We start from the raw sequence: 24,619 nt of genomic DNA, 5'->3' as shown, positions 1-24,619 counted from the left end.
TCACCCTCCCCGCTCCTGTAAAACTGAGGGGCAGTGACCTCATTGTGCTGGGAGTGAGGCCATATTAGCAGCCCTGCCCTCCATGCACTACATGACACGCCCCCAAGAAGTTGTTTGTGTGTTGTGTTGTGTTTTGATGTCTGGCCACAGGGTGCAGCCAAGGAGGCAACTTGGGTGTCCCCCTCTGCTACACCCCACATGATGTGCATGCCTCCCAAATCCGTTTGTGTGTGTGTGTGTGTGAAAGAGAGAGAGAGCGGGGATGAAGAGGGGTCTGAAGATGTAAGTCCAGAGGGAAGCGAACTTCCCTCTGGATGGTGAGCTGATAGCAGCACTAGGCACATCTGCTCCCGAGAGGCCCCCCAGGGAAAGACAGGCCAGGAGTCTCGGCATCATTCTCGACAGCTCCCTATCTTTTCAAGCCCACATCAATAGCATTACTCGGTCTGCTTACTTCCACCTTTGTAATATCAACCATCTGCGCTCATCACTTACTCCGCATGCTGCCGCAGTCCTTATCCACAGTCTTGTCACATTCCACATCGACTACTGTAACTCACTCCACTTCAGTCTTCCCAGTAAATCACTTCAAAAACTGCAGCCTCTCCAGAACTCTGCTGCACGTATCCTGACCTGCACCTCTTTCTTTAAACATATTACCCCTGTACTTCAACAGCTCCACTGGCTCCCAATAAAATCCCAAATCAACTATAAATTACTGCTCCTCATTTTCAAAGGTATTCACAGTCTGCCCCCTCCTTATCTATCCAATCTCCTCCATATTGTCACTTCCTCCCGTACTCTCAGGTCATCCTCCTCCGGCTCTGGAACTCACTCCCATCCGAGATTCGTAACATTGATTCTCTTCCATCATTCACATCTGCATTCAAAACCCACCTGTTTAAACTGGCCTACTCCCTATAACTCTTGTAACTGACTGTTTTGTATTATTTTTATCTCAATGTCTTTTAAACTGTTTTTAACTCTTCTGTAATTTATTTATTTATTTATTTTGATTTTATTGTTTTTCCTTTTGTATACGGAGACCTTGGGTGTTGAAAGACACCAATAAATAAAATGTATTATTATTATTATAAAGTCAGCTATTGACTTAGCAGCTCCACTTAGAAATAAAACCTTAAAAACACCATGAAGAAATGAGGAAATTGTGAAGCTGAAAAGTAATTGCAGAAGAGCGGAGAGGCAATGGAGAAAAACTAAACTAACAATCTATTATGAAATTTTACATGAACAACTCAAGATCTACAATAATACACTTAAACAGGCCAGAAGACTACACTTCTAACGCCTCATCACAGCAAACAAAAACAACCCCAAATTCCTTTTTAAAACCATTGATCTTTTAATGCTGATTTTGACAAGTCCTCCATGCCTGCATCAGATGCTGCATGTGAGGACTTTGTAGACCACTTCAGAAATAAATTTATACTATCAGATCCAGTTTTTTATCCCAACATATTGTTGATTTTAGCAGATCTGAACCTCTGCTTTTATCTGAGGAAACACTGGAGAGTTTTGTCCTGGTTGATGCAAAGATGCTTGGTTGAGTTTTCTCCCAACTAAACCCAACAACCTACCTTTTAGACTCAATTCCGACATTTTATGGTTTTTATGAGTATGAACTTTTAAATATAGTGAATTACTCTCTTCAGACAGGTGTTTTCCCATCTGCTTTCAAAATGGTAGTGGTGAGGCCCCTTCTGAAGAAGAGTAATTTAGACCCCACTGTTTTTAATAATTACTGACCTGTATCCAACCTACCATTTTTAAGTAAAATCATTGAAAAAGTTGTTTTTAATCAGTTAAATGACTTCTTGGATAAAAACGATATTTTTGAAAAATATCACTCTGGTTTTAGGAGGAACCAAAGTAGTGAGACAGCCCTTTTAAAGATTGTTAATGACCTCAGGTGTAACTTTGGCGCACGGAAACTTTCAGTTCTGGTTCTACTGGATATAAGTGCTGCCTTTGGTACAGTTGATCACCAGATTTTATTAAACAGACTCAGAAGTCTGGTGGGCCTCTCAGGTACTGTTGTTAAATGGTTTTACTCCTATCGCACAGATCCACAGTTTTATGTAAATATGGATACATCCGTCTCAAAGATCCATAAAATCCAATGTGGGGTTCCCCAAGGATCAGTTTTAGACCCAATCTTTTTTATTAGTATATGTTGCCTCCTGGGGATGTCTAGGGCCCTATAATTTCCACGATCAAAGAATCGCGGAATTGGCCGATTCAAACGGAATCTATTTAATAATACGGAACATCACAGAATTTCACATAATTTGACTGCAATGCTGTTATTGTGTGGGGAAAACTGCATAGAGGTAAGCAAATCTCAGTGGCACAACAAGCCCCTTCCACAGACTGAGCCCCTCCCCTTTCAAAACTATGTAAACATGGCCAAGCTGCTGCCTGCGGCTCTGTCTTTGTCGGTGAAGAAACTGCGGAACCCAATGCTAACCCCTTAGTACAGAGCAGAGCAGTTCCCGAACAACTTTTATGTGTCTGGTGAACTGTAGTTTTGCAGATTCTGTCAACACTCCGTTGACTGGAAATGTAAAAATACACGTTGTGACCATATAGTGTTCTAAAGCCATGTGAGAAACAATGACACTCACTGAAGTCAGCACTAAGACTGGCAATCATGAATTTCAATGGTGATGTCTCTGATAGGTGGAAAACTTGAAGAGAGAGTAGCTCACAAGGACTAATTAGTCCTACAGCTTAAATAACTTTTTTAAGTTACTTTTAAAAAAGTTTAAAATGTTTGGTTGTTGTTTTATGACAACTCAACTGACGTTTAACTACTTGCTGCTTGTTTTTGATGCACTTTAATGTGTATTGAAGAAATGTCTGTCGTCTCAATAAATTTAAGTTAATTTCGATTTAATTTGTGTACATTTTAGTCATTTACATTTAAAACATACTGTTTTTGGTAGTGAAACAGGAGTTAAAGATAAAAAAAATGTAATGGAAAAAAAGAAAAAGAAAAAGATTTTATTCCGCACATAAGAAATGTCATCTTAAAAACATCGCCAGAGTCTGCCCTCTTCTCTCTCTTGCCAGCCCCGAGGTGCTGATGCATGCTTTTATTTCTAGTAGATAAGATTACTGTAATGCTCTGCTCTCTGGTCTTCCCAAAAAGTCTATCTCTAACCTACAATTACTCCAGAAGTCTGCAGCACGAGTTCTGCACCTAAAAATTCTGTCCATAAAAGTTATGAACAGAATCAGTGACAAAGGGCAGCCTTGGCGGAGTCCATCCCTCACCGGAAACGACTCTGATTTACTGCCGGCGATGCGGACCAAGCTCTGACACCGGTCGTACAGGGACCGGACAGCTCGTACAAGCGGATCCGGCACTCCATACATCAGAAGTACCCCCCACAGGAGTCCCCAGGGGACATGGTCGAACGCCTTCTCCAAGTCAACAAAGCACATGTAGACTGGCTCAGGGAACTCCCATGCACCCTCCAAGACCCTGAAGAGAGTATAGAGCTGGTCCACTGTTCCACGACCAGGATGAAAACCACACTGCTCCTCCTCAATCCGAGGTTCGACTATCCGGCAGACCCTCCTCTCTAGCACCCCTGAAAAGACCTTACCAGGGAGGCTGAAGAGTCTGATCCCTCTGTAGTTGGAGCACACCCTCCGGTCCCCCTTTTTGAAGAGGGGGACCACCACTCCAGTCTGCCATCCAGGGGAACTGTCCCCGATGTCCACACAATACTGTAAAGGCGTGTCAGCCAAGAGAGCCCTACATCATCCAGAGCCTTAAGAAACTCTGGGCGGACCTCATCCACCCCCGGGGCCCTGCCACTGAGGAGCCTTTTAACCACCTCAGCCCCAGAAATGGGAGAGCCAGCACCAGGGTCCCCAGACTCTGCTTCCTCATCGGAAGACGTGTTGGTGGGATTGAGAAGGTCTTCAAAGTATTCCCCCCACCGCCTCACAATGTCCCGAGTCGAGGTCAGCAGCCCCCCATCCTCACTGTACACAGTGTGGGTGAAGCACTGCTGTCCCCTCCTGAGCCGCCGGATGGTGGACCAGAATCTCCTCAAAGCCGCCCGGAAGTCATTTTCCATGGCCTCTCCAAACTCCTCCCATGCCCGGGTTTTTGCCTTAGCGACCACCGAAGCTGCGTTCCACTTAGCTTGCCGATATCCATCAGCTGCCTCTGGAGTCGCACTCACCAAAAAGACCCAATAGGACTCCTTCTTCAGCTTGACGGCATCCCTCACTGCTGGTGTCCACCAATGAGTTCGGGGGTTACCACCACGACAGGCATCAGCGATCTTACGGCGACCTCAACAATAGAGACACAGCCCATTCGGACTCAATGTCCCCTGCCTTACCCGAGACATGGTTGAAGCTCTGCCAGAGATGGGAGTTGAAACTCTTTCTGACAGGGTACCCTGCCAGACGTTCCCAGCAGACCCTCATAACATGCTTGGGTCTGCCAGGCCTGACTGGCATCCTCCCCCACCATCTGAGCCAACTGTCAACGATCAGTTGACAGCTCCGCCCCTCTCTTCACCCGAGTGTCCAGAACATGTGGCTGCAAGTCCGATGATATGACTACAAAGTCGATCATCGAACTGCAGCCTAGAGTGTCCTGGTGCCAATTGCACATGTGGACACTCTTTTGCCTGAATAAGGTGTTCATTATGGACAATCCATGACGAGCACAGAAGTCCAACAACAAAACACCACTCGGATTCAGATCAGGGGGGTCATTCCTCCCAATCACGCCCCTCCAAGTCTCGCTGTCATTGCCCACGTGAGCATTGAAGTCCCCCAGCAGAACGAAGGGGTCTCCGGAAGGAGTGCTCTCCAACACCCCCTCCAAGGACTCCAAAAAGGGTGGGTACTCTGAACTGCTGCTTGGTGCATAAGTACAAACAACAGTCAGGACCCGTCCGCACACCTGAAGGTGGAGGGAGGCTACCCTTTCGTCCACCGGGGTAAACCCCAACATACAGGCGCCAAGTCGGGGGGCAATGAGCATGCCCAAACCTGGTCAGCGCCTCTCACCGGGAGCAACTCCAGAATGGAAGAGGGTCCAGCCCCTCTCAAGGACAGTGGTTCCAGAGCCAAAGCCATGCGTCAAGGTAAATCCAACTATATCTAGCCGGAACCACTCAACCTCATGCACCAGCTCAGGCTCCTTCCCTGCCAGAGAGGTGACAGTTCTCATCCCTAGAGCTAGCTTTTGCAGCCGAGGATCAGACCGCCAGGGTTCCCGCCTCTGGCAGCCGCCCAGCTCATACTGCACCCGACCCCTAGGCCCCTCCTGCAGGTGGTGAGCCCACGGGAGTGGAGGCCCATGTCACTCTTTTGGTCTGAGCTTGACCGGGCCCCATGGGCAAAGGCCCTGCCACCAAGCGCTTGCCTCCGTGCCCCACCGCCAGGCCTGGCTCCAGAGGGGGGCCCCGGTGACCCACATCGGGGCAAGGGAAACCTTGGTCCTTGCTTTCTTATCATCATAGGGGTGATTTGAGCCGCACTTCGTCTGGTCCCTCCCCTAGACACCTGTTTCCCATGGGTGACCCTACCAGGGGCATGAAGCCCCCGACAACACAAACACCTCCACCACGATAAGGTGGCGGTTCAGGGGAGGAGTCGATGCAATATCAGTCTTATAAGTCACGAAAATGCATGTACATTCTGTCAGACGTCCTGCGATAAAATAATAATGTCAGTTCAATGTGATATGTTTTTGTTTAAATGTATTTTGCCTTTGTATGTTATATTGTCCTTTTACCCCATGGCCTCCCAGCTTTTTTGTTTAGTTTAAATATGTGTGGTCACAGTCTTGTATTATTTATTTCAGTGTACTGATCAAGTTTATTTATTATTTATTATTATTTATAGAATTTGATGTTCAGTATGACTTAAGTTAGTAGAAACGTATTAAAAATTAATAAAAAGGTATTGTTCTGTCACCTTTGAAAACATGACGTACCTTACACAATTTCTCATTGTTGCTTATATGTGCAGCTATATTAAAATCCTTCCTGCCAACCATTACAAGCCACCTCTTCCTCCGTTCTGGGTCCTTCGGGAATCCATACATTGGGAAGCTCCTCTCAGACCGGTTGGAGCATCCAAATGCTGCACAGTTCACCACGATTGACTGTTTTCTTGTCTTTAAAATGTTATATATAATCATTACATATAATAGAAAATCCCAGAGCGGGTGACCTGTTAGGTAATTATCCACAGCCTACTGGCTTTTCTTCATTAAATTTTATTTAAACTGTTTAAATATTTATTAAAACTGCCTTGTCCCCTTTCGCTTTCCATGTTCCAACAATAACTGACTAATAATCACCTGAATTTGTTTCCTAATTGACTTATATTTCACCGATTCCCTGTGCATGTCTATTCACTCACTTGCATTACTTTTTCACACATACTAGTTCACTTATTTGGTAACACTCAGCAATATAGCCATTACTGTCATTGTAAAAAAAATTATTTGTTCAGGAGCAGCAGGCAGGAACACTGAAATCCATCAGTTTGTCATTTTTCCTTTTCCCAAGGTTTGTTTTTATCATTTCATTATGCACACTGAAATTGATTTATTTACTTTATTGCCTTGCCCTATTGTCCTATGTCATTAAACAGTTTGCTTTTTGAAGGGTTTCACTTGTTTTCTTGTCCTGTCGGTGCCAGTCCCACCAGTAGGTCAAGTGAGTTTTTAGTTAAAGTTGTTACTCAGTGAGACATTTCCTTTTACATTCAAAGCAAGGCAAGTTTATTTGTACAGTACAATTCAACAACATGGTGATTCAAACGGCTTTACAAAGACATTAAAACATAAGAATATATGAAGCATAATTTAAAATAAAAAACAAGACAAAGGGGAAGAACACAAACTAAGCATGGCCAAGTTTAAAAAAAATCCAGCTTAAGAGAGACAGTGCAGATTTAGACTTTTAAATACAAACCATTGAAATGCAGCTGAGAGACACAGTCCTGTCTGAAGGAGATCTTCGGTGTTGTCTGCATTGTTTTTGACTTCAAGACCATACTGCTGGGACATTACATGCTACCACTCAGCTGGCTCTAATAATTAGATCAGTTCACCTCTGAGGTCTTTACACTGGCTCCCTGTCCGTCAGAGAATAGACTGCCGTCTATAAAGCTCTGAATGGTTTAGGACCAAAATACATCAGTGACCTCTTGACCCAGTATGAACCTGCCAGAGCCCTCAGGTCATCTGGATCCAGTTTCTTATCAGTTCCCAGAGTCAGAACCAGATATGGAGAAGCTGCATTCAGCTTCTATGCTCCACATGTCTGGAACAAACTCCCAGAAAGCCTCAGATCAACACTCGGTTTATTTAGATCCAGGTTAAAGATCCACCAGTTCTCTGCTGCATTTCAATAGTTTTTATTTAGAAGTCAAAATCTATATCTGGTTCTTTTAAGCTGGAATCATGTTTTAATATTGTCTTTCCCCACAGTGGAAGTTAATTTCTTGCATTTTATCCATTTTATTTTAGCATTTTCCTTCTGTTTTTATTTCATTAATTGCATTTCTTTTAATCTTTGCTTTTTTAATGCACTCGTATTGCTATCTGCACCCTGCTTTAATGTTTTATGTAAAGCACTTTGAATTGTCTTGTAAATGAAATGTGCTAAACAAATAAATTTGCCTTGCCTTGCCTAGATGAAAGTAAGGCGTAACAACCTAATCATTTAACCTTACAAAAGGGTAAGGACGGTCAACAGTAAGAAATAGAGAGGCTAATGAGGACCATCATGTCTGATCTTTACTAAATGCTAGCTTGTTGGTTGAGATGAATATTTCCCTCCAAAAACGTATGAAATTATTGTGCTGGTTAAACTTATTTAATCTTTTGTCAAACATTACTTGATCATTTCTTAAATCAACATTAACATATTAATGCACTCACGTGTATGTGTTTATTTAGTATTCACCCTCAGTAATCTGATCACTGCTGTCTGTTCCGTAGTAGAGTCTGACAGCACAGGGTTTGTTTGTTTGTTTGGGTCTGTTTGCTTTCCGAGACGACTGCTACGGTATCTCATATTAATGACTTTGTATCTCATAATTATGACTTTTTAGCTCATGATAATCACTTTTTTATCTTATAATTATGACTTTTTATCTCATAATAATGTTTTTTTTATCTCATAATTATGGGATTCTATTTGAAATCTTTTTTATTTCAAGTGGCAGAAATGGCCATTTTAATCAGCACACCTGGTTTAAAAAGCTATTTTTCTTTACCTGCTCCTTGTTAGTTAATCTCTGTGTATATTGGTTTAATTTTATTTACAGGCAAATCGTCTTCATTTCCCCATGTTCTCCCTGTGGTAAGTCTGTGTGTTTATTTTAATTTTCCTTGCCTTGTTTCTTTCATTTAACCTGCCTGTTTTGTGTCCTGCTTTGTCAGTCCTGCATTTGGTTCTCACCTCCTCGTTTCTGTTGCCTTAATCCTTGACAGAATTTACACAAAAACTTTGTAAGGTAATATGATGCCTCTTTAGTTAGGGTGGTCCATACACAAACCCAGTTAACTGAAAATTATGAGCAAAATAATGCATACAACGGTAAATAGAAAATAACCAAACTCTTGCATCCAATTAATTTGTCCTTTTAACTTGTTAGATAATGAAATGTGGTTTATCATAAAGTCGACAAGAGCTGATTCCACCTCTGGGTCTTGTAGAAACACATGAAATTTCACATTTGTTTTGCTGGTAAACTTCCACTCTAGATCATACAAAACGTTTTTGCAAACTTTGTCGATAGTTTTCATGTCTGGGTGTAAGTCTTCATGCAGTCTTGCCAACGTCTTCAAAATTATTCTTTGTGCATATCTCACTTGCTCATCTTCTGTTCTTTTGAAACCATCACACTTGTTCAAAATTTTTACAGTGAGAGCAGTAACGAACAGATGGAGCTCCCTGTTGCATTTATCATTCGAAATATAAATGATGTCTGGTTTTTCTGCGAAAGTGACGCGTTTCTTTGGCATTTTCTTGGTTTCTCCATCGAGCATGACATCAGTTTTCTCCATCTTGACAGTGTAGAATGAAATGGTAAAGTTTTAAAGGAATGTATCTGTTTAGAACACGGGACATGTCACAGTGGAATAACCGTTTCTTTGATCTTGTGTTGCCATGACATCATTTGACAGCATGGCAACACGTTTGGGTTGGTAACAGACGCACGCATGGCAGGAAGGATTTTAATATAGCTGCACATATGAGCAACAATGAGAAACTGTGTAAGGCATGTTGTGTCTACAGAAGTGACAGAACAATACCTTTTTATTAATTTTTAATATGTTTCTACTAACTTGAGTCATACTGAACATAAAATTCTATAAATAACAATGCACTTGATCAGTACACTGAAATAAATAATACAAGACTGTGACCACACGTATTTAAACTAAACAAAAAAGCTGGGAGGCCATGGGATAAAAGGACAATATAACATACAAAGGCAAAACACATTTAAACAAAAACTTATCACATTGAACTGACATTATTTTATTGCAGGACGTCTGACAGAATGTACATGCATTTTCGTGACTTATAAGACTGATATTGCATCGACTTACCTCTGAAAACTAATGGAATGCATTGGAGATGACCGTAGTCTGATCCACCATTGAACGTCTACAGCAACCCGGAAGTGCGCCGGCATTTTTTGTACACGGGAATGGGTGTGTCCCAATTCAGGGTCTGCACACTGGGACACACTGAATTGGGACACACCCAATAAGAGTGTTGCAAAGTATAGCGAGGGCTCTGGCGTTAACGTGGCCGCCATCTTGGGCCGGGGTAAGACGCGTCAACTTACTGCATTAGTCGCTGAATTTTCATACGATTTTCAATCGGTTTGGTTTATTAGAAATGCCACACATATTTATAATACAACAGATTATTATTTATTATTAATATTATTTTTTATTTATATTGTACACTTACACATACTCAGGCACACATCCACATGCAATTTTTTTCTGCAATACTCAGAGAAATAATAATTGTGATGTACAAAAATGTACAAAAATACCCCCAAAACGAAATATCTCAGTTAAAGTTACATCTGTTCTTCTTGTCATTTTCATACAAAATAAAGAACCTAAATTTACCTCTGATGTGACAAACCCAACAAGTAATGAACCTGATAAAGGCACCAAAGAACACAACACCAATATAAAACGGACGTTTTTAACACGTCGAAAATAAAAAAAAGAAAAAAAAAAGAAAATAAACAGAGAATTCAAGACCAGAGAAATTTCTACGAGTAAGCACTGAAGGGTTCATTCAAGAGGAACCATTTCTAATAGTGTATTTTAGTGTTGTGTTAGTGAAATATTAGGATTACATGAGAAATTGTCATGACACCAACTTTGCAAAGATGATCAGGAAAATTAAAAATGGATAGTATCACTTCTTCATATAAACCAGTGGACTGTCCAGTCCTGTCAAAGGCCTCTGGGTTAAAATGACGGCTGCAGACGGCTGAACAGTCCTTCAGTACAGTCTCTCCTCCTGAGTGCTGCTACCCAAGCTGCCTCATCCATTTATCTTCTGGAAACATAGGAAACAAATCCATCTCGGTTCTTAGTCCTTCTGTAGCTATAGTTCAGCAGTTAAAGTTAATGTTAGCGCCATGAAACTGATTTAATAATGTTGAAATGTCATGGCCTACTTTGCAATTATATGAAGTGGGTGATTGAAAATACCACTTAAATCATCTTACTTACATCGTCTTACTAACAAAAACACTTTTATTTTCTTGTCCTGACATAAGCCGGTTTATATGTCAAATTCAACAAGTTTATAACAGTTAAATAATATAAAACCACTTCTTACTTGTGAAATATTATCCCTTGATTCTTGATTTCGGTGTTTCTTTTACAGGAACATCCATATACAGCACAAAAATCTGGCATTATCGTTTCACACACACAGTCTGACACATTGTGACTGATCTGACCGAGTCTGAAACCCCGGCCCAAGATGGCGGCCGTGTTGACGTGCCTGACAAGCTCGAACGCTGCATCTACGTGTATGAACACAGTCCCACGGTAACGTCCCTCTGCATCTGGGTTGAAAAAAAAAAAGGAAACATGGCGGCGAGAATACTGCGGCTCCCGCTGCGACTTTTCTCCAAGGATACGGTTATAATGGCTCGTAACCCTGGTTTAAAAACATCCACCATACCCAGGACAACTCATTGCAGGCATGTGGTGTCTACGCCGTCTGGGGCAATCCTTCCCAAACCGGACAAAGTAAGTGTTTTTCTGCCGTGGTTGTAGTGAGAAACAGGACAAGAAACGGGGTGGGCGGAGCTTAGTCTTAACTGACAGGGTTCTTGGCGTATAGCTTGGTAGCAGTCTGTGTCGTTAGCCAATGAACATGGGTTTAGACAAACAGACGCTATTCCAGGAAGTAATTACCCTTGATTTTCTACATTTTTAGGATATAAATTCAAACTATTTATGTATGTAAGATTGTTTTATGTAAAACTTTGTAGTGGGCCGTATTGTTTGGCGAGTAATATTTGACCCAATGCTGAATCTTGTTTCACCTAAACAATACTGAAAAGATGGACTATACACGTTCATATCGCTGTTAATAAAGTCCTTTTTGGAACTGTAACGCAATCGTTAGCTATTTAAATTAATCAGATTAAAGTAAATAAGTACTTTATCACTGGTAGTTCAGCAAACAGAACCAAACTGGCAAATTTCACCTTAAAGCTAAAGCATGGAACCTAGGCTAGTTAAAAAATATAAAGGACATTTTAATTTTGTGAAAGCTGGATATTCTTCTAATTGTGTTGTTGATACCATTTTTACTCTTTGAACACTGCTGACAGAAGCTGTTATAATCATGAATATACAGTCATATATATATATATATGTGTGTGTGTGTGTGTGTATATATGTAAATCCAAACTTCACAGGTAATTGAGGTGGGGCCTGGCTTAACTCTTAACTTTTGAATTTTGCAGACACCTTTTGGTCTTATCCGCATGACAGCAATTGTGATACCTTTCCTTTATGTGGGAACTCTGATCAGCAAGAACTTTGCTGCTCTCTTGGAGGAGCATGATATCTTTGTCCCTGAAGATGACGATGATGATGATTGAGCTAAGCTCGCAGCCTAACAAGAGGTACAAGTAATGTGTCTTTTAGCCACGCCTTACATATTGTTTAAATATTATGGGTTGGACTCGTCATGCACAATCTTTTCCTGTGTAAAGGGCATATGAGGAGGAGCATGTGTTGAGGAATGCTTATGCGAAATGTCAGGTCTTAAAGGTGTGCTAAAGTGGGCAACAACCACTAACAAATTATTTGCATCCACAGGGTGTTTTGCAATATCAACTGAAAGAATACCAGCCGGCACAAGGAAGATGGGGGAAGATGGAGCCGTTTGACTTCCAGAAACATCCTCTACCTCTACTCATCTTCTTCCTCCTTCCTCTGATATTTATCCTGTTTCTCATAAATTTCATATCATGTGAGGCCATCAGAACTACTACTGAAGCCTACACTCTTGTTTGCATGTTTGTGTGTGTGTCAGCTCAATAAACAGAGTCAATTACACACTGAAAAACGTTGTTATTCAATTTTAACAGTCCAATCATGGCATCATGTTATTGTCATGTCATAACAGTATTAATACATTTAGTTAATGCCTTCTAGGAAAATTTTAAATGTTGCCCTCGTTAGTCAAGTTTGTTGTGCTCCTTCCTGAAGTGCAGCATTGGCCAGTCTCAAGTGTTCGTTGAGGGAACCCATCTCCAACTGACTTCGACCCCTTGTGTCACTCAGCTTTACATAGGCCTCTTGATAACGTTTGTAAGCTTCTTCTTTTTCCTGTAGCAAGGAAAAATATGGCATAAAAATCAAAGTCAAATGGGTGTATGTGTTACAAGTTTTAAGTACACATGAAGAAATGTATTTAACTGTTTGGATTGTGAGACAAACCTTGGTGAGAGCTTCCACTTCATTTTGAAGACAGCTGACTTCCTTTTTAAGATACTGAACTTCGTTTTCCTTTGCCCTTAGCAGTGTCTAAAAGATAGAAAATGTGACCTCTCGTTATGAAAAGACGCAGACTGAAACAGCTGTTTTCAAAACCAAGTTTAGAGAAATGTAATTTTGGTCAAACCCTGTAGACAGACACAAATAATAGAAGGGTAAAGAAATGAAACAGTCATTTATATGCCAAGATAATTGAATACTTTTTAAAACAAATAAAAATTTTGGATAAAAATTTCTTTTAATAAATCAGAAAAGACTACAAAAGCAACATCTAAATAAAAGGAAAGGTAAAGTTTATGAATGGATTTTTTTTCACCAACAGTTTAAAACTTGCAAGCATAAAATTCAAACATTTTAATTTATAGAGACAAATAACTGCAAAACATGACAATAAAATGGAATTAATTAAATTACTGATTGTTCCAGCTAGATTTTTTTAATGGAAAGCCAACGATTACAATATGTAAATGCCCCACCAAAACATATACTGTAATTCAGTCAGTAGGTGGCAGCATTTGCTTCAACACGAAGCCTCTGGACACAGACCCCACACAGATGAGGCCATTAGACAAAAACAAAGATGCAGATGGCAGCGCAGCTGCAAAGACATTTACTGGGGATACAAGACAAACTGTTGTATCTATGATGCTGTAATGTCTCTTTTTTCAGTTAAATTGGTTCTAATCCCAACAAATGGCTATGGTGCAGTATAAGATAGTCAAAGGAGACTGCTAACTAGTTCTATTTTTACTTTCAGTACCTCTAAATCTGATGATGTGCTCTCAGTGTTGCCAAGGGAGACCACGTCTGACCTCTGACCTGTGATGAAATAACGCATTCGACTGATCTCTTCAGCCAGTTTGTTCTTAAGCTCCTGAAAGACATTTTTTTTTATTTTAAATCATGTTATGAAGAAATATTAAGATCTTAAAATCTCAAAGTCCTCAAAGCTGTGACCTTGCGGTTTAACATTGAAACAAGATGCTTCCAGACACCTGGTTTTCTCTTTGGAGCCTCTCCATCTCCCTCTGTTTGCGATCCAGCTCAGTCTCTCGGCTCTTGCTGCTCTGCTCAGTGCGGCTCAGCTCCAGGCATTTCTGAGAGTAGTGCTCTGACAACACATTTAACTCGCTGTGCAAGATGTCTGCTTGAGGCCTGATACAAACAAACACACAAATCCTGGAGTAAACTGTCATGGGCCCTCATGCATGGCGTTATTGTAGAGTGGAGAACATCTCAAGCCTGCAGCGAGAGCCAGTGAGGAAGTAGCTGTTATCAGCAGGATGACAGAGGGCCTGAAATAAACTTACATTTGTCCTATATATGAAGAATCCATGCGTGCAACTCCTTCACAGAGACTCCTGGCCTTCTCCACCTCTTTCTCCAGCTCCTCTCTGTGGGCTGCTTTAAGTGCCTCCATTGCTTTGATTGACACATTGTTAAATGAGTTAGTTAACTTGATTCTTTTCATCAGACAGCTTTAAAAACAACTATATGAGGAGATATATCAAGGCAACAACAGCTAACATGGCTAATTTGCTACCCTTAGCAGCTGCATGGCGCTCTTCCTGCAGCATCCGGTCACTCTTCTCCTCCAGTTCCTTTATCTCCCTGGCATGTTTCTCCTGCAGCTCTTGCAGTGCTTTTCTATGAGATACCTCCATGGCTTCAAGCCTGTCCTTACAAGGGGCCCTGGGGCCACAGGGACTATACACCTCTATTCCCATGGCTGCACGCTCCTTCTTGATGCCGTCAACCTGCTTTCGGAGGAAGATGGCCTGGGAGATAGTTTTGGGAAGGAAAATAATTAAAATTCACATCCTTTGTGGACATTCACATTTTCTTGCAGGAATGACTATGCACAAACCCCACACCCCTTCCCAAAGTAGTAGGGCCAAGAAGGAAATTTAGATTGGGGCTATCTTACCTCTTTCTGAAGAGTATCAGCTGTAGTAGTTTGGAAGGTTTGGGTATCATTTATTGATTGAAGAGCCTCCTTTGAATTGGACATACAAGTTTGTGAATCAGTGACAGACTGTTCAGCATATTCAAGGTTTGAATGATAATTTTGGGAATTAGCTAGTGGCTCTGACACCTGTGTGGTGTCTGCCTGATAACCCTGGGCTCCAATGAGAGACTGTGCACTCATGTCCCTAAAAGACAAAGTCTCAAATTCTGTCCATTTCCTGTTGACCTCAATGTCCAGCGTTTCAAGAACGGGCACAGGAATGTTCCCCTTTTTCAGCTCCATGGAGTCCCATCTGCTACCCATCTCACTGAGAGGAACCCCCTCCTCAAACCACTTGTTCCTCTCCTCCAGTCGCTTTGCTTGCTCACGGTCCCAGCCCTCCCCTTCTTCTCTCTGACTGGGTGGAGACAAGTCCGCATCCAGATCTCCGTCTACTGTTTGGTGGCTGTGGTCTTCCTGCTTGGAGTTTGCAGCTGCAGCTGTGTAGGTGGAAGTGGCAGGTTCATAACCGGAGTCCTTGCAGGTGAGCCGAGCAGGCGGTTGGCATGACGACAGTCTCTGGGAGAGGAGGTTCTCTTTCTCGCTGCTGGAGTCTGATTGGCTGAGGTCAGAATGGGGAAAATGCAGGTGGATAGGGTTACATATCCGAAGAAAGACAAAGGGGGGTGGGGGGCTTACTGCAATCAGACCACCCAGTCATAGTGTTCAGGTATGTTTAGCACCTGTTTGTGGCATTATATTTTAGCACACAGTCAAAACATAATCAACATTTTTCATTTTTACATTACAGTGATAAATTGATTAGCTGAAATGATAATGCATTACTTCTTCTATAAAACCACTTCAAAGGACAAGAGACTGGAGATTCAGTGTAAATATCTACCTAATAATTTATGATAATGTAACACTGAACTCTATCCATATTGAGTACTTCAGGTACATTATGATGCTTCTATTATTTTATCTGAGCTGTGTGGTAACTTTCAAGCAAATAATTTCTATAATTCTTCCATCACTGTTTCTGAGAATCAAATCAAACTTACTGTGTGTTGTTCTGAATAGCCAGCTTCAATAATTTCACCCAGTTTCGCCGAATTCTGGATGTTATGGCAGAAAGAGTGAACACTGCTGTTTTTGTCTGGAAGAGATCAAAACGCACACACCAAGTTAAAGAGGAAACAACTAAAATGTTAAACTTTCTATCTGTGAACATAGACGGGGGGGGGGGGGGGGGGGGGGGGGGGGGGTCTGGCTCTCTGCAAGTGCAGAACACGAGAAAAACAGTTACTCTAAACACATACTTGTATTTGCAGACCATAGTTCTTCTCAACGTTGCAGTCTGACACACACACACAGGATGTCAGATCAATCTCTCCATCCAAATCATCTGACTGAAGCAAGACATTATATTTAGTCAAAGATCAAGACTCAATTTAAAACAAATATGTTTTTACTACTACTACTATACTAATGGATTTAAGTCATTTCATGTCAGGGGCTTCATCAGGTCTTACCTCCTCAGCCTCTGAGTCTCTGTAGTACCTCAGCGAAGTATCACCAAGAACAAACCAGTGCTTTATCCACTGGAGAAAAATAAAGTAAACATGGAGCATTTGAAGTTATTTGGTAAAATAATCATCAAATCTCATTAATGGCAAATTTATATGTCAAATTGTTTGTAGATACTTGATCAGATGACACACAGTCTACTAAATAAAGGCCATTTAGCAAATGTATGCATGACTGTTTACAGACACCAAGATACTTTTTACCATCTGTGTTTTTAAAATAGTTAACAAGGAGATGTTAATTAATTACATTTATTTGTTTTTAAAATCAAATACATTTGATCTAGTTCTAGTTTTTCCAAGTAGTAATGAGATAAGCTTTTTGTAAAATATCAATGTTTAAAAAGCTTGAGTGAACAGTGCATGACCCATGTCAGATAATTACTGGTTAAATGCATTTTAATTATGCTTTTATTAACCTCATTTACAAAAAAGTTGAATTTTTTTTCTGAAATGCATAAAACTTAAATCTGTAAAGTGTTTTTTAGGTTGAAACTTTATTCAACAGACGCAAGTAAGGAAATGGTTTTCAGAGTTTCTGACCTACTGAATTGTGTTTAGAAAATATATCAGTCTTTAATATGGCACTGCATGAGAAAACATTCAGCTCACCATGATCAATGAGCCCCTGATTGTGTGATGTCTCCAGAAATGTATTCTGAAACTGTATTATGTTACGGAGGAAGCCATATATTTTTGTACATGTTCTCTGAGTTTAGGCTAATTTTAGATAGATAGAAAGACAGTGGACTTTTGTTCTGCCTTCAAATATTTAAATTTTTCAGCTGCTTTTAAAAACAAAACAAACCAAACAAAAAAATAAAACTCTCTTGTCCAGAACTAAAACGAGAGAGCCCACCAGGCTGCTGTCAAAGTTATAAAAACCAGCATGTGTGATGGTATGAGGGTGCATAAGCATCTATGGCCTGGATAACTTGCATACTGCATGTATTAAGATACCACTAATGCAAAGATATATGACCTTTCTGCATGACTGACAACAGTGTTTTTTAACAGTGTCTCCAGAAAATACATGCAGTGTCATGAAGAGGAGAATCCGACAAAGACAATTACAAACCGCTGAGCGGCTCACATCTTACATTCAGGAAAAGTCGGCACAGATTCTCAGGAAAACTGCAATAATTAGGCTCATAAGCTCCTAAATGATTAAAAGGTGTAATTAACAGGAAGCTTGATGCAACACAATAATAAAAATACCTCTCTCAGCGTTTCTTAAGTGAGATGATGACATCAAATAATGAATTGATAAAACAATGAAGCTACCGGAAAACTGGTCTGTCTAGACACTAAAAATAATATCCTTCATACTTGTGTTTGCTTAACAATAAAAGTTCAAACAAGTGAACAAATGACATATTCAAGTTTTTGTAAATGTCATTAGACTATAAATAGCCACAAAAATCCAGCGTTGTATCAGAGCTGAAGCATGTTGCTATGGTATCTAGTGTAGATTGTTTTAGACTGTCAGGCCCTGAAACTGTGGTTTCAGCAGGACTTAGCAATACAAAAGAGACTAACATTATTTTTTTTAAATGTTAGAAAACAATTTTCAACAAAAGACATTTACCTTGCCTTGTTCATCCAGTCTGGACATCCACCCCTTCAAGTAACACCATCTACATTTAAAATATTAAAGCCAAGTGTCTTAAAAGTATTCAGCTGTGGTTTCGTTTCACATTTGATTGTGAAACTAGGAAGCGGAAACTGTCGGTCTCAGACACGAACGTCTCCTTTAAGATAACACAACTGATGCATGCATGGAGATATGGGCTAGAGGGTGAAGTATGAAAAATGGAAGACAACTTGCAAAATGGGAACATAAAACAGGAAGATATGTAGTTTCTGTGAACTGTGATTAACATATTATATAGGTGGAGAAACAGGAACTGGTGAAATATTAGCAGAGTCACTTGGAAAGCATGTTAGCACAACATGAAATACTCACCAAGCACGATGTGTCCAATATTGGTATTGTGGGGTAGAGCGAGAGAGAGAAAAAGAAAAGTTGTTCTTAGTTAAAAAAAAAAAAAAGTTAAAAGTTCTCAGCAGACAAAAAGCAGAATTTAATGTTGTTTTGTGGTCATTCATCACTTTACAATGAATAAGCAGTTTTTAGCACAGACTCTGCAAGATACTTTTGCAAAACTTGCCTTGAATTTATTAATAGACCTGATAAATCACATGAACATGCTGCCCTACAACACAGACTGCTAAGTAATGGCTTTTTGCCTGCAAGCAGTTTTGGTGAGAGTGCGGTCCAGGTAGAAGAGATGGCATAAACATCAACAAGCTGTACTACAGTGAATGTATGAATGACTCATTTTCCTTCAAACATTCGTGTGATTTACTCATGAGAGTGCCCTCACCTGTGTCGGTGGAAGCTCAGCAGGACCTCGTTCCTTCTCCCTTAAAGATCTGTGCTTTCCATTTCGATCACCTGAGGCCTTTCATGGAATAAATACCCCTTTTGTTAGCAGTTTCAACAAATTTATGATGAATTTGCAGCATCATACCTGTGTATGAAGAGAAGCTGTTGACTGTCTCCGAGATGATCGGCCAAACTCAGAGTCCCGGGATTTTTCCCGTCTGTCTCTCCCTCTCTCTCTGCCCCTTCCCCTCTCCTCTGACTCAAGCCTTGAACTGTGTGTATCTGTTTGATCTTGATACCTTCAGAGACAGACATGTACAAATGAAACGTAAAACACTCTGTAGGTCGATTAAAAAATTTTTTCTTACATAACTCTCATCTCATCTTTTCTTTTGCTATAACTTGAAGCAATTGCTCCTGGTCAGATCAACCAACCTGGTTGGCTGTTCTATCCTCTATACAACCTGGGGTACCTGATTCCCTAAGTGGGTCCCCAAAGAGCATAGGTTTTGACTGTCAGAGCCTGTGGGAATGTTAAAACTAAGAAAATGTCAAGGAAATTATATATCCACTTAACTTTTTTTAAACCAGATCTCAAAGTCAATAAGTGGGACTTATCAAAATCTGCTATACAATAATATTTTAAACATATATCAAAACGTCATATATCACAGCTTTTTATGTAGTTGCATGAAATGGGGTCCTCATCTAGCTGTATATGTAAAGAACCTTCTCATACCACCAACCTGTATGTCCTGACTTTCTGGTCCCTGCATGGACTTGGGCTCTGGTTTCGCCATCTCAGTCCTGGAAACTCTTCTTCTGACTCCACCTGAATCTTCGGTATATCAGCCAGCACTACGTAGTCCTCCATGGTCATCCCCAGCTTGGGTTCATAAAGAAATAAAAACTACAGTGTGAGTTGTCTCTAACACAACACATCTGACTCACGTGGGCCATAGTTTAAAGAGCAGCCCCTTCAGTAAAACCTTGTAAAATTGTGTTGGTATTGTTTTTATAACAAGTACAGCCATAAACCAGTGCAAGAGGATGTAATCCTATCTAGCACCAGAAACACAGCTTAGATGAAAACTACATTAGATGTGTTAGATTAAACAAAACAACTTGGAACAGATGGAATAGATTAAAAGTTGCTTGCATTAAATGTTAGCAATAACCAATAATATTTTTATTTATTAACATTTTTCTCAAAATTATTCAGATTCAGATGGATTCAAGAAAATAATATAAGAAAATAACTCCACCAAGGCTGAGATTCAGATTTACCAAAGTCAATCCCTTGTGAACTGAGCTGTGCTCCAACCCTGCTAAAAGTGTTTTCACACTTAGCTTTAATTTTTTTCAGTAATGGTGTCAATAAACACAAACAACAAAGTATTCTAGTGTCAAATGTGAGTTCATTTGAGTGACGGCTAAAGCTTGGCCAAAACTGGGTCAAGCAACATGACAGTGATCCCATCAGCAGCAAATTTACAAACACAATGCCTGAAAATGAAAAGATTCAAGGTGTTGCAATGATTCAGTCATAATCCAGACTTCAACCTGATTGAATTGTTGTAATCAAACCTGACGACAGCTGTGCATAAACTGTCTGTAAATCTCAATAAGCGTATGAGACAGACTGATAGTGTATTGTCAAACAGAAAAACATGACCTTAAATCACTGTTACTAAAAGTGTTTTTATAAGCTACTGAGTCAGAGAAGATACTTTTTAACTGTCAACAGATTCTACTACAACTACTAAAAAAAAAACCAAAAAAAAAAAACGGTAATATAATAATAATAATAATAAAGACATTTTAATACTGTCCAAAGTCAACAAGTTACACCTGATGCACTCACCTCCTCAAGTTCTTCAGCAGTCTTTTTGGGTTCAGAAATCAACAAGGCCTCCATGCCTCGCCTTATGCTGCTTCTGCTTCTTTCACCTTTGTCATTATTACTGCCCTTATCTGTTTCTATGATAGCAACAGGTGACAGCAATCCACCAAGGACTTGAGGGTCTGCGACACGCCTTGAGGAAGATGAACCATGTGATGGTGGAAGACTCGGCACAGAGTGTGAAGACCCCTGCCAAGAACCTTGGGAGTGACTCAGTCTGCTGCCCCTGGAGTCTGACTCTCTTTGTGAGGCACGACTGTGAGGGCTGTAGCCATTCCTGGATGGTGATATTTCACGACTGTTGTGAGTTTGAGTGTTAGCCAAACTGCTGGCAGCTGTTCTGATTCGGGGTGATGCCTGATATCCTTCATATGAGTTTTGCGGGATAGCTGAGGAGCCACGGCGGGAGATAAACTCCAGATTTCTGTACAGCTTCTCAGAATCCAAACTGTGCTTGTTTGAAGCTTGGGATGGACTTCTTGACTCTCGGCTGTAACCTTTTTGAGCTTCATATTCCCCACTCTGTGAAAGCAAAGAGTCTGTGTGTCTGTGAGAATTGGAGGTTCTAGAGGGTGATGCTGTTCGTGAGACTGTAGACCCCCTCCTGCGGTTTGGACTGGACCTGCCTGAAGTGTGACATGAAGCACCACGAGACAGATGCTGAGAGGAGCCATGAGATGAAGTGTGAGGCCTAGCCTGACTCCTGCTGAGGGCGCTCCCTCTCCGTGGTGTTACAGAAGATTCAGTCAGCTTGTAGCGGTCTGGACTCACAGAACTGTGACGTGTTGGAGAATTTCTCTGTGAGTCACCTCGTCTAAAGTTGGAGTGGTATGTGTATCTCTGTGGAGATTCACTTCTCCAGGTTTCCAGCATATATGTTTCAGGGTTTCTTCTCTGCGAGGGCAGTCCAAGGTTGACATTCCTGTAGGGCACACAGGCTTTGGGCTCAGGAACATAGTTGCTTGGGAGGGGACGCCCCCTCTCATAGTAACGATATTTACGCTTGTTGTCCTCTTCCATCTGCTGCGCACCATCACCTCTTCTGTCTGGGGAGAAGTAGCCACTCTCTTTTCCCCTTTCTCCTCTGGACTCTGAAAAACATACAAGCGATCATTGAACTATGTAAAAAGCATAAGCAGAAATATTATGGATGCCATTTTTATGATTTTGCATGATAGATGAGAACCCTGAATAGTTGTGACTAAGGTCAAGATCAAGATTGCAGATGTAAGGATGTAGTATGTGTGCAACTAACCTGAAGCCCTGCGGGACCTGTCTCTACTCCTTGTTTCATCCATCCAAGAGCTTTCAGTTCCTCTGGGGGGAGACGGATCCAATCGAGTCATTTCCTTTTCAGCTCCACAGAGCCTCTCTGTGCTGAGGGATCTGCTCCTTTCTGAACAGTCACACTGATTTGAAGAGCTGGAGGAGGCAGAAAACAGTCAGTGGCTGACTGAATCCACAAGTGTCAATTCAGATGGAAGTATCTAGTTATTTTTTGGCTGCAAGTTGTTTGTTTTGGTTACAATTTTCCATAAATTGTGGTTGCAATTTTGCATTTTGTAGATTGTCTTCAGCTGTTAGATGTAGAGATTCTTAATGTTATGCCTGACCCTGAATCCAACCATTTAACTGTTGCAGGGTACCCAGTGCTGAATGCCCAACTGTGTTCTGTTGAGTATTCAAAATATAAATATTAAGACAGTCAATGCATATACAAAGCAAATATTATGACAGAAAACAATGGTGTGCAGCCAGTACTCACAATATCTGACTGACCTTAATCCAAGAATATTGTGAAATAATAATTAAGCTATTAAATGTTCCTGGTTCTTTTGAAGGATCTTTTTTATTTTAATTTTGTGTGGGACAGGCAGCATGGGTGGCCATGACTGTGGCATATTTTGCAAACAAATATCAACAAACACATTAGTTTAGGATAATACCTCTCAGTGATTTAAGTTTAGTGTTCACTGTCCTTGTAGCTTTTAACACTATTCCTTATTGGGATTATCTACTCATTCATCACTTAGCTAAAATATTTAATGAGACAGCCATTTATTTCAATGACATTAAGAATAAGAATGGCTGGGTTTCAATGACCTTTTTAATAGTAATAGTTAAGATAGCTAGCTAACTATCTAGCAGGGAGGCAACTGTTTGACTGACCAGTGAATATTTTTTTCTTATGTTGTTATTCAGATAATAACTGTGGCAATAAAAAGTAAGCAAACCTTCCTTTCATTATTGTCTAGCTAAGGTGGTTACATTTACTAAGTGGATATGGAGAAACAGTTATTTATCAAGGCTTTATGCTAGGCAGCAAGTATCCTAAGTAGCCATTTAGCATACGCAGTGTTCACAAGGGGACACAGCCTCTGTCCAATGGTCCAAAGGACAGAGACTTCATGAAATTAACATATATTGCTGATCAGGTTTTATTACTCATGAGTGCTTTTTCAAAGGTGGGTTTGCAGTTGGTAAACTGTTAGTTGTATTATTAAGCTAATGTCCTCGAGCAGCTTGTTCAAATATATGTCAGCTATTAGTGAAAAAAGTTGTTTCTAAAAACTAAGATAAGAAAGCTAATGCTAAGGATACAGTCACCTGGATTGTGTGTCAGTGTCACAGTTCTCAAGTTCCCACTCAGGACTCAGGCTTCGCACCAGACTCCACTCATAAGTCCAACCACCACTGACGTCATCACTACTGGCACTTGTGGTCACCTCAGACAGGGCATGATGATTTTCATCTTCCACATCCTGGGTTGTGGAGCACAAAAGTTCATTTTAAAGCATTTGAATAATTAAAGGAGAGACAGTCAGAACCAAACGATGAACGAATAAATATTACATTTCTGAGTTTGATTAGTCTTTTTGTCAAATCAGCCATTTGACTACTTAAGTTAAAAAAATTATATATATATATATATATATATATATATATATATATATATATATATGTGTGTGTGTTTTATGTTATCAGAGCAGCATTTTTTATTTTTTTTTTTATTTTATCATGACTTATAATAATGCGTGAACATCATCACTCACACTACATTGTCAATGTGGTAAAAGTAGTTTTGTTGCCTGGTGTCTTTTGTCCTGTTAGAAGCCAACAAAAACTAACTGCAAACACACAAATCTGTAGGCAACTTTTATGTCAAGTCATCACATTAAAAGAAATTCACTTACTGTGACTGCTCCTTAAGCCAAATCAGCCGTCAAGGCTGTGCAGCTGTCCTCCTACTACTTTTCCTCTGTTGTTCACTCCAGCTGAGCCAATACATCTAGACTGCAAAGGACGTAACTCAAGCTAGTCTCTGCTCGTGCTCATCATTATTTCATTGCTCTAGTACTTTTGCCTTACCAGAACCGCCCACTCAGACTTTGTCTTGATACCTATTTCAGTCCTACTTCTACTCCTCAGACAGACAAGAAAAGTTTCAGTTGCTTTGATCAAGGTTTCATTAATATAATTTAGTTTTTGATCAAATTTAAATTTGTTTCATAACACGGCCTAAGATTCTTATAGATTCTCTACAGTATAGCATATTTTAACAAGAGTGGGCCAGTGCTTCTTAAGGGTATGTGTTTGCAACACGTAGGCATTAAATTGCAAATGATTCCCAGAGGATGGCCTCAAGTTTTCATTTATTAATGATACAGAATCAAATGCCACATTGTGTTAGCTACCTCCCACCTGACAGGCC

General features: G+C 40.4%; 2 protein-coding genes across 6 annotated transcripts; one reads left to right on the top strand and one right to left on the bottom strand.

Moving 5' to 3' along the window:
* Nucleotides 1-11,116: 11,116 nt before the first annotated feature.
* smdt1b (single-pass membrane protein with aspartate-rich tail 1b) lies at nt 11,117-12,637 on the top strand. Its single transcript, XM_041984350.1, has 3 exons — nt 11,117-11,314; nt 12,040-12,201; nt 12,398-12,637. The coding sequence occupies exons 1-2, from the start codon at nt 11,153-11,155 to the stop codon at nt 12,175-12,177; spliced, it is 300 nt and encodes a 99-aa protein (XP_041840284.1). The 5' UTR covers nt 11,117-11,152; the 3' UTR covers nt 12,178-12,201; nt 12,398-12,637.
* Nucleotides 12,636-24,154, bottom strand: LOC121639098 (TRIO and F-actin-binding protein-like). Of its 5 annotated transcripts, none has more exons than XM_041984300.1 (19): nt 24,102-24,154; nt 23,515-23,669; nt 22,163-22,329; nt 20,869-21,998; nt 19,751-19,890; nt 19,150-19,303; nt 19,003-19,080; nt 18,204-18,236; nt 16,562-16,630; nt 16,349-16,438; nt 16,091-16,185; nt 15,174-15,648; nt 15,006-15,074; nt 14,622-14,856; nt 14,389-14,500; nt 14,074-14,233; nt 13,839-13,952; nt 13,022-13,108; nt 12,636-12,910 (listed from the first exon to the last, which is right to left on the bottom strand). In XM_041984300.1, exons 3-19 carry the CDS (start codon nt 22,251-22,253, stop codon nt 12,764-12,766), a joined length of 3,279 nt encoding a protein of 1,092 aa, XP_041840234.1. In that variant the 5' UTR covers nt 22,254-22,329; nt 23,515-23,669; nt 24,102-24,154; the 3' UTR covers nt 12,636-12,763. The 5 variants fall into 5 exon arrangements, with proteins under 5 accessions (XP_041840234.1, XP_041840235.1, XP_041840231.1 ...); XM_041984301.1 differs by having other exon boundaries at nt 14,622-14,838; XM_041984297.1 differs by having other exon boundaries at nt 15,006-15,648.
* Nucleotides 24,155-24,619: the final 465 nt, after the last annotated feature.

This window comes from Melanotaenia boesemani, chromosome 4, assembly GCF_017639745.1.
Source record: "Melanotaenia boesemani isolate fMelBoe1 chromosome 4, fMelBoe1.pri, whole genome shotgun sequence".
In the NCBI taxonomy this organism is placed as follows: Eukaryota; Metazoa; Chordata; class Actinopteri; order Atheriniformes; family Melanotaeniidae; genus Melanotaenia; species Melanotaenia boesemani.
The sequence above is the reverse complement of the archived record's forward strand: the minus strand, read 5'-3'. Positions and strand labels throughout refer to the sequence as shown.